The sequence below is a fragment of the Genypterus blacodes genome, unplaced genomic scaffold (assembly GCF_046128005.1).
Source record: "Genypterus blacodes isolate CSIRO-AG114 ecotype Tasmania unplaced genomic scaffold, CSIRO-AGI_Gbla_v1 ptg000105l_1, whole genome shotgun sequence".
NCBI lineage: Eukaryota > Metazoa > Chordata > Actinopteri > Ophidiiformes > Ophidiidae > Genypterus > Genypterus blacodes.
In genome coordinates, this window is record NW_027466909.1 from 1,974,031 (window position 1) to 1,986,059 (window position 12,029).

Genomic DNA, 12,029 nt, shown 5'->3' on the forward strand with positions numbered 1-12,029 from the left:
GTGATCAATTTGTTCGTTAAATGCTGCCAAAGACTGTGGATTCCTCGATGATGCTAAGGAATAAACTGACAACCAACTACAAACACAAAAAATGAGTTAGTGAGATCTGTTGTATCTCACACCAAGCTCTGAGCGTTTTCACCAAGCTGTCGTCCAGACTGAGGAATACACAGTTTACATTTCAAAACACTGCCTGTGATTAATTTGACGTTATGGTCAAATCTATAACAACTTTGCCTACGGTCACAAGGTCAAAGGTAAGGTGGCCTGACACAATATCACGACTCCACATTCTGAAGTATTTCAACTCCTACTACAATTCCTCTTTTTATAAAATAAAATTACTTATATACTCAATACCGACAAATGTGCAAACAAGTGTGTATACATATACAGGATACAATGGTGACTGATCAACACCATACGACCTTAGGATCAATTCATTTAGCCATCAGAATCAATGCATTGTCGGAACTGGACCAAATGTCACAGTTTTGGTGTAGGAGAGCACACAATAGTTGCCTCTAATGGACAGCTGCATGGTCAGATGTGTGATGGGGCTTCCACACACTTTTCTGTTTCCCATCGTGTTTGTTGTGTTCGGATCATTAGTAGATTTCGCACCAAACCAGGTGTGAGTTACAACATCAAAGTGCAAATGGACAGACTGCTATGTTCTTCTGTTTACAACCTTGTGGCTTATAGTTCCTTATTCATGTAGTATGAAACCTCATGTGACCACTGACCTTACATAACCACACAAATTGATATTAAATATGATATATATTGATTTAAAGTCTCTCTGCTGCTCTGCTGTGACACAATGATGACTGAGCCTTTTTGTTTTTGTATTTTCTGCCTTTTCCGTCACTTATTTCCAGCCATGCGACACAATTTATCATTTGTCACTGATGTTTTTATTGGAGTGAACCAAAGAATCACTGCATGAGTAGCACAAGTCCCAGTTACAGGGACTGAACTCAGAAAACTCAAACAAAAATTACTTTGAAAGAAGATCAGAGAGGGCAAAGGTGTTACTGCTGCTGCCCACTGTTGGTTAAATGAAGGAAGGAAGAAGGAAAAAGTAAATGGTCCAAGTCAAAGGCTGCACAGCGTCACACTTAATTAACATTAATCATTACATTTTCATCTGAACATCCTCATCATAAATCCCGGGCTGTCAACACATCGCTTGAAGGCTCACCGCAATAAAACATCTTCATGTCTTGTTTCTGTGGTGACTCAGTTTGTTTACAGGAGTTAAACTAGCGGCAGATATTTGACTCATAAATGTCACAGACAAAGAGCTGCAGGGGTCGAAACCCCAAATCAGCCCGCCATTGCATTATTAGAACTAATCAACTCACAACATGCTTCCACAGGCTACTGACTTATTTGGGTTAAATACAAAAGTTCAGGGAAAACAATCATAATATTTTTGTTTATCGTAACATAACGTGGAAAGAGTTGAGTTCCTGCCTTTGTAAGTAAGGCAGTAAGTATTCTCTGTATGGTTCGTAAACATTCTGGGAAGCTGCAGGTCCATTATGATGAGTGTGTTTGTGTGTGTGTGTGTGTACCAGATGTTGCATGAATCCCACATGTGTTTATTTTCAAACACATATCAGGCTGTACTTTATTGTTATTATGTACTTGTGTGTTTTTCTGTCTGTACATTTAATTTAGAGAAGATGTGTGTTTTTCTGTAAGTAGTAAGTCTGGCTATACAGTGTATAAATGTGTGTGTGTGTGTGTGTGTGTGTGTTTTTGTCCACTCTCTGATATAGAGTGGGTGATATATGATTACTGCCTGCCTTGTGGAGAGGCTTCACTCATTAACTCTCATCACTGCTGATCTTAATGGGCCAACTGGGTAAAAATAGACGAGAGGCCTGCAACCTTTAAACGCCAAGTACAGTGTGTGTGTGTGTACATGTTTTCAATTCTACAGCAAGTTCTAAGCAGAATCATGTCAAACAAAGCTACAGATACAGAACAGTGTTGTCTTGTTGCGTGTGTTTCTATTCACCTCCTGCTTCCTGGTGTTTGAGTGTCGGCGCCATTTCAGGGATTTGAACCGATGACATAAACATGACTGACGCTTGGAAGTCACTGCAGATCAGGCTCATCAACCAGAGAAGCGCGCACACACACACGCTCTTTCGCTCACGTGACCTGGATGTTGCTCTGCCATACCCAGCCTCTTATCCTGGGGCTGGAATCTTGTTATCTATACAAAAAAGTCAAAATTCATCAAAGGGTTAAGATAGGAAACACCTCAAATTAAGAGACACACAACTTAACATTTCTGCAATTCCACACACACACACGTTATAAAACATAGATTTGTGTACAAGGAGCAGCAAACACCTCAATCTTTGGTATCTGGCAGGTAACAAAGTTAACTTTCCTTCTTATTTGTGTACAGAATATTTAATCAGGGAGGAAACATCTTTCATTTGGTAAAGTAACTTTGTAAATGTGCGTTTGATCGTCAAAATACATTTTAATAAATCATCCTGACAGATTGGACAAGAAATTACCTCCAAATGTCTGAACGCTGCTTCATCTCAGGAGGGTTTGGCTTCGATCCTGCGCCCTGTGTATGAATCATCTTTGCGCAACAGCACCTGTTTAAACACCTGTTTGATAAAGACACCTCCTTCCCCACACACACACACACACACACACAATGAGACGTGGCAGCAAGCTCTAATGACTTTTACAATTAGCAGCAGGTGACCGGGGATCAATAAATCAGGCAGACAAACGACCCCGAGTCCCAGATGAAGTGAAAGCCCACGCCACAGATTCATCAGCATTCAACAGAGCGACATCACCTGATCCGGCACATCATCAAAATCCCTCAGTCAAGTTATTGTTAACATTAGAGTACATGTGCAGCTCTAAGACACATCCTCTTCCTCAGTACTTGGCTGTGCGCTTGAACACATGTTGTTAATGTGTGTTGAAGTGAGATGAATGCCTGTTGTTCTATAGAAGACTGTTGAAATGAGCGGTTACCTTGTGAGATGCAAACAGATGCTACCTGCTCTGATGTCATGGAGTCTAAACAAAACAGCATCCGCACCTCAGCTGCTTCATCTACAGCCTCCTAAGACCAGAAGAGAGACTTAACTAAACTCATTTAGGGAAATCTGGGACAAAGTTTTAATTAGTTTGAATCATCAAACATATATTTATCAACAATAACTCCAAGAAAAACATCAGAATCAATCCTCCAATAAGTGTTGCCGTGTGTGCTGACGCCATGCCGACTGCTCTGTCATCACAACAACTCGTGCACGGCAACCGCAGAGTGAGAGAGAGAGGGAGACAAGTGGGTCGGCCTGCAAATGTCAGAGGTAACATCTAATGTCAGACGTGCTATTTGTGTCCTCGTAACGCTGCTGAACCAGTGACGTTTGAATCAAACAAGCGCATTCTGAGGGAAAACAGGAAAAAGAAGAGCAGCAGATCCATCAAACAGGAAGCAGGATACTTTTTGTGACCATCAACACTACCAGTTTGAATGGAATCATACGGCCTGAATGTGCCATAGGATGCATTGTGTATGTATTCCCACCAGCAGTTGATTACTTTCTACTCTAAGCAGCATTCAGGTACATGAGCCTGTCTCTTCATGTCCCCATTTTCTCTGGCGGTGGCTGTGCTGAGGTGGAGAAACACTTTAGCTGGCAGGTGGATGATGATAATCAGAGGTGTGAGGAATCACCCAGCAATTAGCAGCAAACTCCACTGCAGACTTGGACATCAACAGATTACAAGACCTCACTATGAATGCCACTGTCAAGCACTGTGGATAATCAGGACAGGGTCACAGTGAGTGTGTGAGTGTGTATGCAGCCAATGGCCATTTCTAAGGGTGAGTAAAATGAGGAACAGGCACCATGTTCTTTCTTTAAAGTGCTTCGTCTTCCATCGCTGCGCTGTGCAGCCAAAACTACAAACGTAATGCAGGATTATATTTAAGACATTAAGTTTAAGAAATGTAAAGTTTCTGTATCTCAGCTGCCATTTGTCCCGCACTGAATAGCTGTAAGGTAAACAATGCTGCCCCCTAGTGGAAGAAACAAATCATCACCACCTAAAATGTCCGACTAGCTGCTTGAGAACAAAAAATAAATAAAAATCAATCAGTCTGATTCACACAGACTCCACTGATTGATTTGTTGATTGTTTCCAGTTTGTAAAGACTACACCTGTCATGGACATCAGTAAAACGCATTAAGAGAGTTTTAGGAAGGCAAAACTCAAGATTGTAGTATAGTCAACTTTCTGTTGAAATATTACTTTACAAAGATCCTCAGGTGAAGGATGGTTGTCCAAGTTTTATCTAAGTCCTGCTTGGACAAAACTTGGACAACCATCCTTCACCTGAGGATCTTTGACTTCCTGCTTGGAAGCACCAGCCTCTTTGACCAGCGGCAGCAGAAGTGGCTGAACTGAGGCAGAGTTTGTCACAGACGTTATTCTCCAGTGAAGGCAGTAAAGACGACAAACACAGATTAAAGTTTAGAAAACATTTAAGTATTTACACGAAATACATTCATTCTGAACATTTACAGACCTCTTCAGGATCGACATTTATTCAATGTAAACTTGAGAAAAAACACACGATATAAAATTGCAATACAATAGATTTCATTTTAAAAACAAAATTAAAACTCTTAAAGTGTCTCAGTCTGCACCGTCTCTTTTTGGCATCAAATCTGTTCGTCGCTCACAGACGACGACAGCGAGCCGGATCACATCTCCAGGTTGATTGTCCCAGTCGTATTTTTGTTCCTCCTCAAGTGCTTTGGTCCATTTGTTCTTTTTGGTGGAGGAACGATGAAGTATTCAGTGGTGCAGTAACAAAGCAGCAGCCGTCTCCACGCTGAACTACATGAAAAATGTCCCTCCGTCGCCAATTGGGGCCGGAGAAGGACGAGCAGCACCAGTGAAAATGCCTCAGATTAAAACTTTGATAAAACTATTTGACTCACAGGCGTCTTACGTTCCTCTTGCTGCGAGCGGTCCCCGGTAAAATGGGCGTGGTCTTGGAGGTACGGAAGTGTGCGTGGACCACCCTGCACGGGGACGAGCCGTGGAACGACTCTCGGCAGAGGGTGCAGAAGTCGAAGTGGCAGCTGGCACGCGTGCACGTCGCTCTCTGGGCCTCCACAGAGTGTGTGGCGGGAGAGCCGCAGCGCTTGCAGGGACACAGAGACTCGTGCTGCTTCAGGTGACTGGCGGCCTGGACAGGAAAAGCAGAGACAGGTTAGAGACGGACTGATGCAGAGCTGCTGATGTTTCCTTTGGTCTGGTATTCACCCCACATTGCACGCAGACACAGAAAGGCCGCACTCACCTCAACATATTCGTTGAAACGTGAATTTTGAGAGTTGAGAGCTTTCTTCTTCTGAGAGGCGATCCTGCAGGCTGGTGTGGAGGAGGGGGAGGATGGTGATGATGATGATGATGAGGTGGGGGAGGCCAGCGTCTGCATACAGGACAGGATCACCCTGGACACGGCCACGTCTCTGGTCAGGCTGAGCCGATTCCGGGCCTGGGAGCTTCCTGACTCCTGAAGAGGGAAACAAGGTCACTCAGTCTGCGGTCTCAGGTACGTGATGCAACACAAGGCCAGCACGTAAAGTAACATATGGGGGGATTTGAGCATGAATGTGTGTTTTCTCACCCTGAGTGCCTGCTCTGCTTGCTGACATCTGCTCAGAGCCGCTTTATCCTCACAGATGATCTTCCTCCACGTTCTACTCACTTTCTTGCAGCTGTGAGAGGAGAAGGAAGGACACGTGTAAATACAGCAGGAAAGACGCTACAGAAGAGGAGTACGGCTTGATTCTGGTCTCAGGTTATCATTTTAGTGCCAAGTAGGATTATTATCACATGGCTACAAATGATCAGCCCTGTGTGGGAAACAGCAGTCGCTCTGGATAGAACTCGACTTTCCTGTTTGTCTCCAGCAGCCTCTAGGTGTGTGACATGTGAAACTCCCTCCCTGTATCTCTTTACAATCACAACTGAAACACGTGTGCTCGGGTGTTTACCTGATGAGGTCCAAGTCTCCCAGCAGGGCCAGGATCTGGGCCAGGATGCCTCTCATGTTCCTGGACAACAACGAGGAAAAAACGTCGACATGTTCAAGGCCCATCTTCCGTCCAATCACTCGATCTAAAGTGTAATCGTCCGCCAGCTTTGTGACGACGCTCCAGTCATACCTGAGGACAGAAAACAACTTTGATTAGACCAAAGCCTGCAGGTTCACTCAGACAAAAAGAAAGACTCGGTTCTGGTGTTCTGGTTTCACTCCTCATGTTCTACTGCACTCGTACCTCTTTGTCCTCTGGTAACCTTTGGCCAGCTCCTCACACACAGCCCGCTGGAAGTTGAGAACGGGCAGGTTGAGCTCGTGGTGGTTGATCTCCTCATGGTGTTGGCTGGCCGGGGTTGACGACAGCGAATACTTCACCGCTCTCCCCTCTGGGCGTGACACAGGGGTGGTGGAGGTCGACCCTAGAATGGCAGGGCGGTTGGCCTGTGTCCTCCCTACACTTTTAGAGGGAGAGTGACCCGGAGTGGCGTCCACACGCTGATGACAGGCGGGGCTGCTCTGCAAAGACAGGTAGCCACTGTCCTCAAAGTCCAGGCTCCTCTCGTGCTCTAGCCTGTTGCTGTTCTCCTTGTTGTGGGCGGCTCGGGTGTTTCTGTTCAGGTAGCACGGCGGCGTGGACACACATGCTGCGGGGAAAAGGGGCTTGATGGTGGGGGGCTGTTTCAACGGTGAGACTTGGGGGTAAAGCAGCTTGCCCTCAGCAGGAGCTCCAGCTATGGGGGCAGGAGGGATCTTCTCCATGTTGTGGCCCCTGGCAGCGTCGTAGCTTTTACATTTCATGATGACTTTCTCACGACCAGACACACACACTGGAGTTTATTCTGTAGAGAGAAGCAGTGACGTTAAACTCTGAGGCCTCCATGGTGGCTCACAGCTCACATGCTAACTGCCTCCTTCTTACATCAGCATGACCACTTGTGATTCCCTAAACATAGTAAACGAATCCGTGGCTCATATATTACTATGCAAACGCAAATAAAATGTTTTTTCGAACAAAAGTCGGTTTTGGCGCGATCTACATTTGGCGGAACTATAGCTGGTTAACGTGGAGAGACCCAGACCGACTTCCGTTTGTGCATCAAAGTCTTAATATGTGAAACAGATTGTGTCACTTGAACAGCATATCCCTTATGTCGCGACCTGCCCTAGAATACTATGTCAATGTTACAAACATTCCGGGTGACTTGCCTCCATTTTGCGCGTTTTGTGACAAACAGTCGGAACTCAACGTAGCATGTACGTGTGCTGAGGCACTTCGAGTTCTTCTGTCTTCGCTTTTAAATTAAAGGATATATACTAAGTGAACAATGTAAAAGCGCGAATTTAAAAATATTATGTCAGCTGGTTCAAATTTAGAATTATCGAGAATACACGCGCACTGTGTTGTGTAGCTTAGCAGTATCCTCGCCAACGTTGTTGCAATATCAGATAAAATATCAAACGTAACTAAAGAGAGCCTCACCTTGACTTCAGTGTTGTCGTTTTCTCCTAAATTCCCGTTTCTATCCTGTTTTTCCGCGTTTCTTCCTCCTCGCGAACTGCTGCTCCTGCGACATTAAATGGGTTTGAAAACTCCGCCAGGCAGTTATCCGCCTGATTTCAAATCCGCGCGCAGCAACGCGTGAGCCAATCAGAGCGCAGGCGGGCTGGTTCTTTAAACGTTAGGCCAATGGGAGCGCGGCTATTGATACCGTGACGTGATGACGTTCTGACGTAATTTTGACGTGATCCCGCTGATTTTCCCCTCCAGATACGAGGCGAATGGTGATCTTACTACAGCACTTTAGCGCCAAATTTGAAACTGAAATAAACTGAAATGAAATTATGTAATTACGTTCATGTTGTCAATAGTGCAATGCTCCCGAAAGCACAAAGACTGAGGGTTTTATGAGTGAATATCTTTAAATAATGAAAGTTTCTCATGGGGAACCTGCACATTTATTTATATGTTGTGTTTTTAGTTACAACTGTGTTTTTACTGTTACCTGTAATGCTGCTACGACAAAACAATTTCATCTTATCTATCTATTCATATCTATCATTGAAACATCACTGTACTACTGCACGACTCAACACCTCAAAACAAAAGCTGCTGCTGCCGACACATAGATGGGTTTATAGAGAGTTAAATGATTCAGAGTTCTAAGCTCTCCCCAGTGCGGAGAGGCACTTGGAAAGCATTTGGTTGTTCAAAGAGCGGCCGCTAACAACACGACTAGGGTCAAAACCCAACATGGAATGTGTGAAATGGCTTTCACTGAAACCTGACAGGGGGAGGGGAGCTGTTTTGTTTAGTGAAGTCTGTAGATAGTAGTTCTAGTCTAGTTGACTTTTCACGTAGCTGTAATACATGTATGTATTGTTGTTGTTGTGATTTGGGTAGGCTGTATTCTTAGAGTTATGTTTGTAATTGGACCAGGAGCTTTGACTGTGCTGAAACTGTGCTGAACCAAAGTTTGTGCTGTGGCGCTTTGCAGGGTCAGGGCGATACAGACAGACGGGCAGAGCCGGAGTAAGTGTGAAGTCGTTTGTGTGTGTGTCAGGAATGCTGTGAGTTAAAAGGTTTGTATAGTGGGGGAAATGCAAATGCAATGTTTATCCTGATGGCTCGTAAGAATGCATGCAGCTGTACACAATGTAATTTCAATAGCAATCATGGTACATTGAAAACCTACAGAGGATCTTTTCTTTTAGAACTCTCTGCAGTCTCTATCCTGACCTGTATGTAAAAGATGATAATACTGCAAAGTCATCTGGAAGGGAAGCGGGAGAGAAAATGTAGTGTATCCTTTGGTACTGCAAAGAAAAAGGCCTATTTCTATCCAAGATCTAGTTTATTGATTATTTTGTTTTGAAACTTTGGCTAAGTACTTGAAACTCTGCATTGAACATTATACAGCAAACATACAGTATAATAATACAAACAAATATATCCCATGTATATATGAATATAATAAGAAACATACATTAAATAATTTATCATTATAATTCATAATGAAGAGAGTTATTTGCCATCATTATCTCACCATTTGTTGACAGACATTAAGATCCTGTAAGCAGAACTGTAAATTAAATGTCCAAATCTTGAGGTAGTGTAATCCTCCTTCTGTCCTGTAGAGGGCAGTAATAACTAATACGCCAACAAGGAAGTCCTTCAAAGCGCATGTGCGTTATATTCAACATGTCTGCGCTCATCTGCAGTGTGGTAAATAAGCAGTGGATTCAGAACTGTGTGGATTATAACCTCATATATTCGTTTTAAGAGTTTTTGCGGCGGAAAACAGATTCGTTGTAGTCACATCAGTGTTATCGCTAACGTATTTTTCCTTCTATGTTAATTTTTTTCTCGTAACCATTGCCTTGTTGGTAACCTTTACAATGTTATTGTGTTTTGTAGCACGAAATGTAGCAAATCACCACAAGTTAGCTGTTGACCTTTAGTGTTTTCGACAGCGCGTGGTGTGTGCCAGCGTATCGATGTGTGTTAAATGAGTAGAATCAAAAAAACAATACAATTTTGGAAAACGTAACACCACAATAGTTCAACTGTGTGTGTTTGTGCTTCCATTCACTGAATCTTCCAACCACATCTGCTTCTGTAATGGCTTATAGAAGAGCTGTCAATCTCCTCCCCAGGGGAAAGGGCTGTGTGTTCAGTCTGTCCACGCTTTGTTGTCATAAGTCATTCCGCCAGCATGCAAACCGACCCGGTCTCAGAGCTTTACACACTGGCACATCCTTGATGGTTGCTAGGTTGCTATCGGTGGATGAACTTTTTGCCAGGAGTTCTCTGCAAGACTACCTAAAGAAGATGGAGAATGAGTACGATGAATGTCTGAAGGCAGTCAACACCTGTGCGATGGAGGAGCACAGAGACGAAGACGAGCTGAGGGCCAAGAGGATCAGAGTGTCTCTGCTGGGTCCCCTGGTCCAGAGCATCAGACAGATGGACAGCAAACACAAAGAGATCACTGAAACAGAGGCCCTGCTGGAAGGTGGGACCAGCTGTGATGGAATGAAACCCATGCATGGACTTCAAATCCATTCCAATTAAATCCTATATACTATCTATACTTACTCCTTCATTTCTCCTCGCAGATGAAGATGCAGCCCTGCGAGAGCTGGCAGAGGAGGAGCGAGAGTCCTGCATGGGAGAGATTCACTCCCTCAGACAAGAGGTACACATGCTGCTGTCACATAGAAGTATCAAAGAGAAGAGAAGGAGATGCTGTCTGCTGTCATTTCATCCCTCTGTCCATCAACTCAATCAGATCCTGGGTCTGTTGATCCCTGAGGAGGAAGCAGACCTGAATGACCTGGTCCTTGAGGTCACCGCTGGGATCGGGGGTCAGGAGGCCATGTTGTTCACCGACCAGGTTTGGAGAAAGTTTGATTATTTTAGGATTAAGATGTTTGTATAAATTGAAACACAGTCATGAATCTATCTGCTAACATGAACCTTCTCCTCCTGTCTGAAGGTGTTTGACATGTACCAGGGCTTCGCTCAGCACCACGGCTGGACCTTTGATGTGTTAGAGCACATGACCAGTGAGATAGGTCAGTGGAGACACACACACACACACACACACACACTCTCAGTATCACTACATGCAGATACCATGTCAGTTATTGCTCCTTGTTGCTCTGTGGTCTCTCAGGTGGATTGCGTCACGCCTCAGCCAGCATCAGTGGACCTCAGAGCTACAAGAGGATGAAGTTTGAAGCGGGCGTCCATCGGGTCCAGAGAGTTCCCAAAACAGAGAAACAGGGCCGCACACACACCAGCACCATGACGGTGGCTGTGCTGCCTCAGCCCACTGAGGTACGACTCTGCAGCCGTGACCTTCCTCTCATTCACTGTTCATTTGGATTGTACTCATACATGCTGGCGTGTTCCTGTTAGATCTCATTCACCATACACACTAAGGACCTGAGGATAGACACCATGAGGGCGAGTGGAGCTGGAGGCCAACATGTCAACACCACAGACAGTGCAGTCAGGATCGTCCATCTGCCTACAGGTGAAGCTGTTAAAGGTTCAGCTGAATGTTATGGAATGATGACAGGGATGGTCTCTAAATAATAAAGTCCTGCATGTTTATAGGCGTGGTTGCGGAGTGTCAGCAGGAACGCTCCCAGATAAAGAACAAGGAGAAGGCCATGAAGGCTCTGAGGGCAAAACTCTACAGCATGAAGCTGGAGGAGGAGATGAGCAAACGTTACAACCAGAGGAAAATACAGGTGCGCCTTTAAAGTCACAGAAAGAAGAACAACCACATACTGTGTATTTAATCAAATCTCCTCAACACATATTCACTCTATTACCCATTTTCTTCTACAGGTCGGCACCAAAGGCCGATCGGAGAAGATCCGGACGTACAACTTCCCCCAGGACCGGATTACGGACCACCGGATTGGAACGACGGTGCACGACGTCAGGAGCTTCCTGCTGGGAGAAGATCTGCTGGAGGAGATCAACTGCTGCCTACAGGACTTCTCCAACCAGGAGACTCTCATGGAGCTGCTGGGAGAACACAACAATGAGGCCGCCTGAATGTGGCTCTCTGGATCCTCACACTGAAGACTGAATACTTACTGCTCCTGGTGCTGCTACCAGGTTTACATAGTAAATCAGTGTGGCAGACAAGATAGTGAGCAACAGTTAAAGTTTAGTGTGACAGAGGCTGTGTATATAAAACCACCAAAACAGGAACAAAATTGTCATCAGATGTGGAGGATTATCTGGACGGCCATAATAGAATGTTTGTTTTGTGTTTGTGCTGAGTTGGAACGAGATTAAGGTGGAAAATAAATAAATGTCTAAATTATAAATTCTATAGTTTCAGGCACAGAACATTCCAGTCAAAGTTCCTCATTAAAGTGTTTGATA

The 12,029-nt window shown here is 44.5% G+C and overlaps 2 protein-coding genes across 2 annotated transcripts; one reads left to right on the forward strand and one right to left on the reverse strand.

Annotated features, from left to right (window-relative positions):
- Positions 1 to 4,581: 4,581 nt before the first annotated feature.
- On the reverse strand, positions 4,582 to 7,710 carry fbxo5 (F-box protein 5). Its single transcript, XM_076160376.1, has 6 exons — positions 7,602 to 7,710; positions 6,360 to 6,960; positions 6,075 to 6,245; positions 5,705 to 5,795; positions 5,375 to 5,590; positions 4,582 to 5,260 (listed from the first exon to the last, which is right to left on the reverse strand). The coding sequence occupies exons 2-6, from the start codon at positions 6,917 to 6,919 to the stop codon at positions 5,006 to 5,008; spliced, it is 1,293 nt and encodes a 430-aa protein (XP_076016491.1). The 5' UTR covers positions 6,920 to 6,960; positions 7,602 to 7,710; the 3' UTR covers positions 4,582 to 5,005.
- A 1,609-nt stretch (positions 7,711 to 9,319) lies between these two features.
- On the forward strand, positions 9,320 to 12,025 carry mtrf1l (mitochondrial translational release factor 1-like). Its single transcript, XM_076160259.1, has 8 exons — positions 9,320 to 10,134; positions 10,238 to 10,317; positions 10,411 to 10,515; positions 10,618 to 10,696; positions 10,798 to 10,961; positions 11,043 to 11,160; positions 11,244 to 11,380; positions 11,481 to 12,025. Exons 1-8 carry the CDS (start codon positions 9,741 to 9,743, stop codon positions 11,691 to 11,693), a joined length of 1,290 nt encoding a protein of 429 aa, XP_076016374.1. The 5' UTR covers positions 9,320 to 9,740; the 3' UTR covers positions 11,694 to 12,025.
- The last annotated feature ends 4 nt before the right edge of the window (positions 12,026 to 12,029 follow it).

Excerpts from the sequence above, each read along its gene's own strand:
- fbxo5 (XM_076160376.1), bottom strand. The coding sequence starts at position 6,919 with ATGAAATGTAAAAGCTACGACGCTGCCAGGGGCCACAACATGGAGAAG. Across the intron at positions 5,591-5,704 it reads AAGCAGAGCAGGCACTCAGG|GAGTCAGGAAGCTCCCAGGC; the intron begins GTGAGAAAACAC and ends TTCCCTCTTCAG. Across the intron at positions 5,261-5,374 it reads GTTTCAACGAATATGTTGAG|GCCGCCAGTCACCTGAAGCA; the intron begins GTGAGTGCGGCC and ends TTTCCTGTCCAG.
- mtrf1l (XM_076160259.1), top strand. The coding sequence starts at position 9,741 with ATGGCTTATAGAAGAGCTGTCAATCTCCTCCCCAGGGGAAAGGGCTGT. Across the intron at positions 10,135-10,237 it reads AACAGAGGCCCTGCTGGAAG|ATGAAGATGCAGCCCTGCGA; the intron begins GTGGGACCAGCT and ends TTCTCCTCGCAG. Across the intron at positions 10,962-11,042 it reads TGCTGCCTCAGCCCACTGAG|ATCTCATTCACCATACACAC; the intron begins GTACGACTCTGC and ends TGTTCCTGTTAG.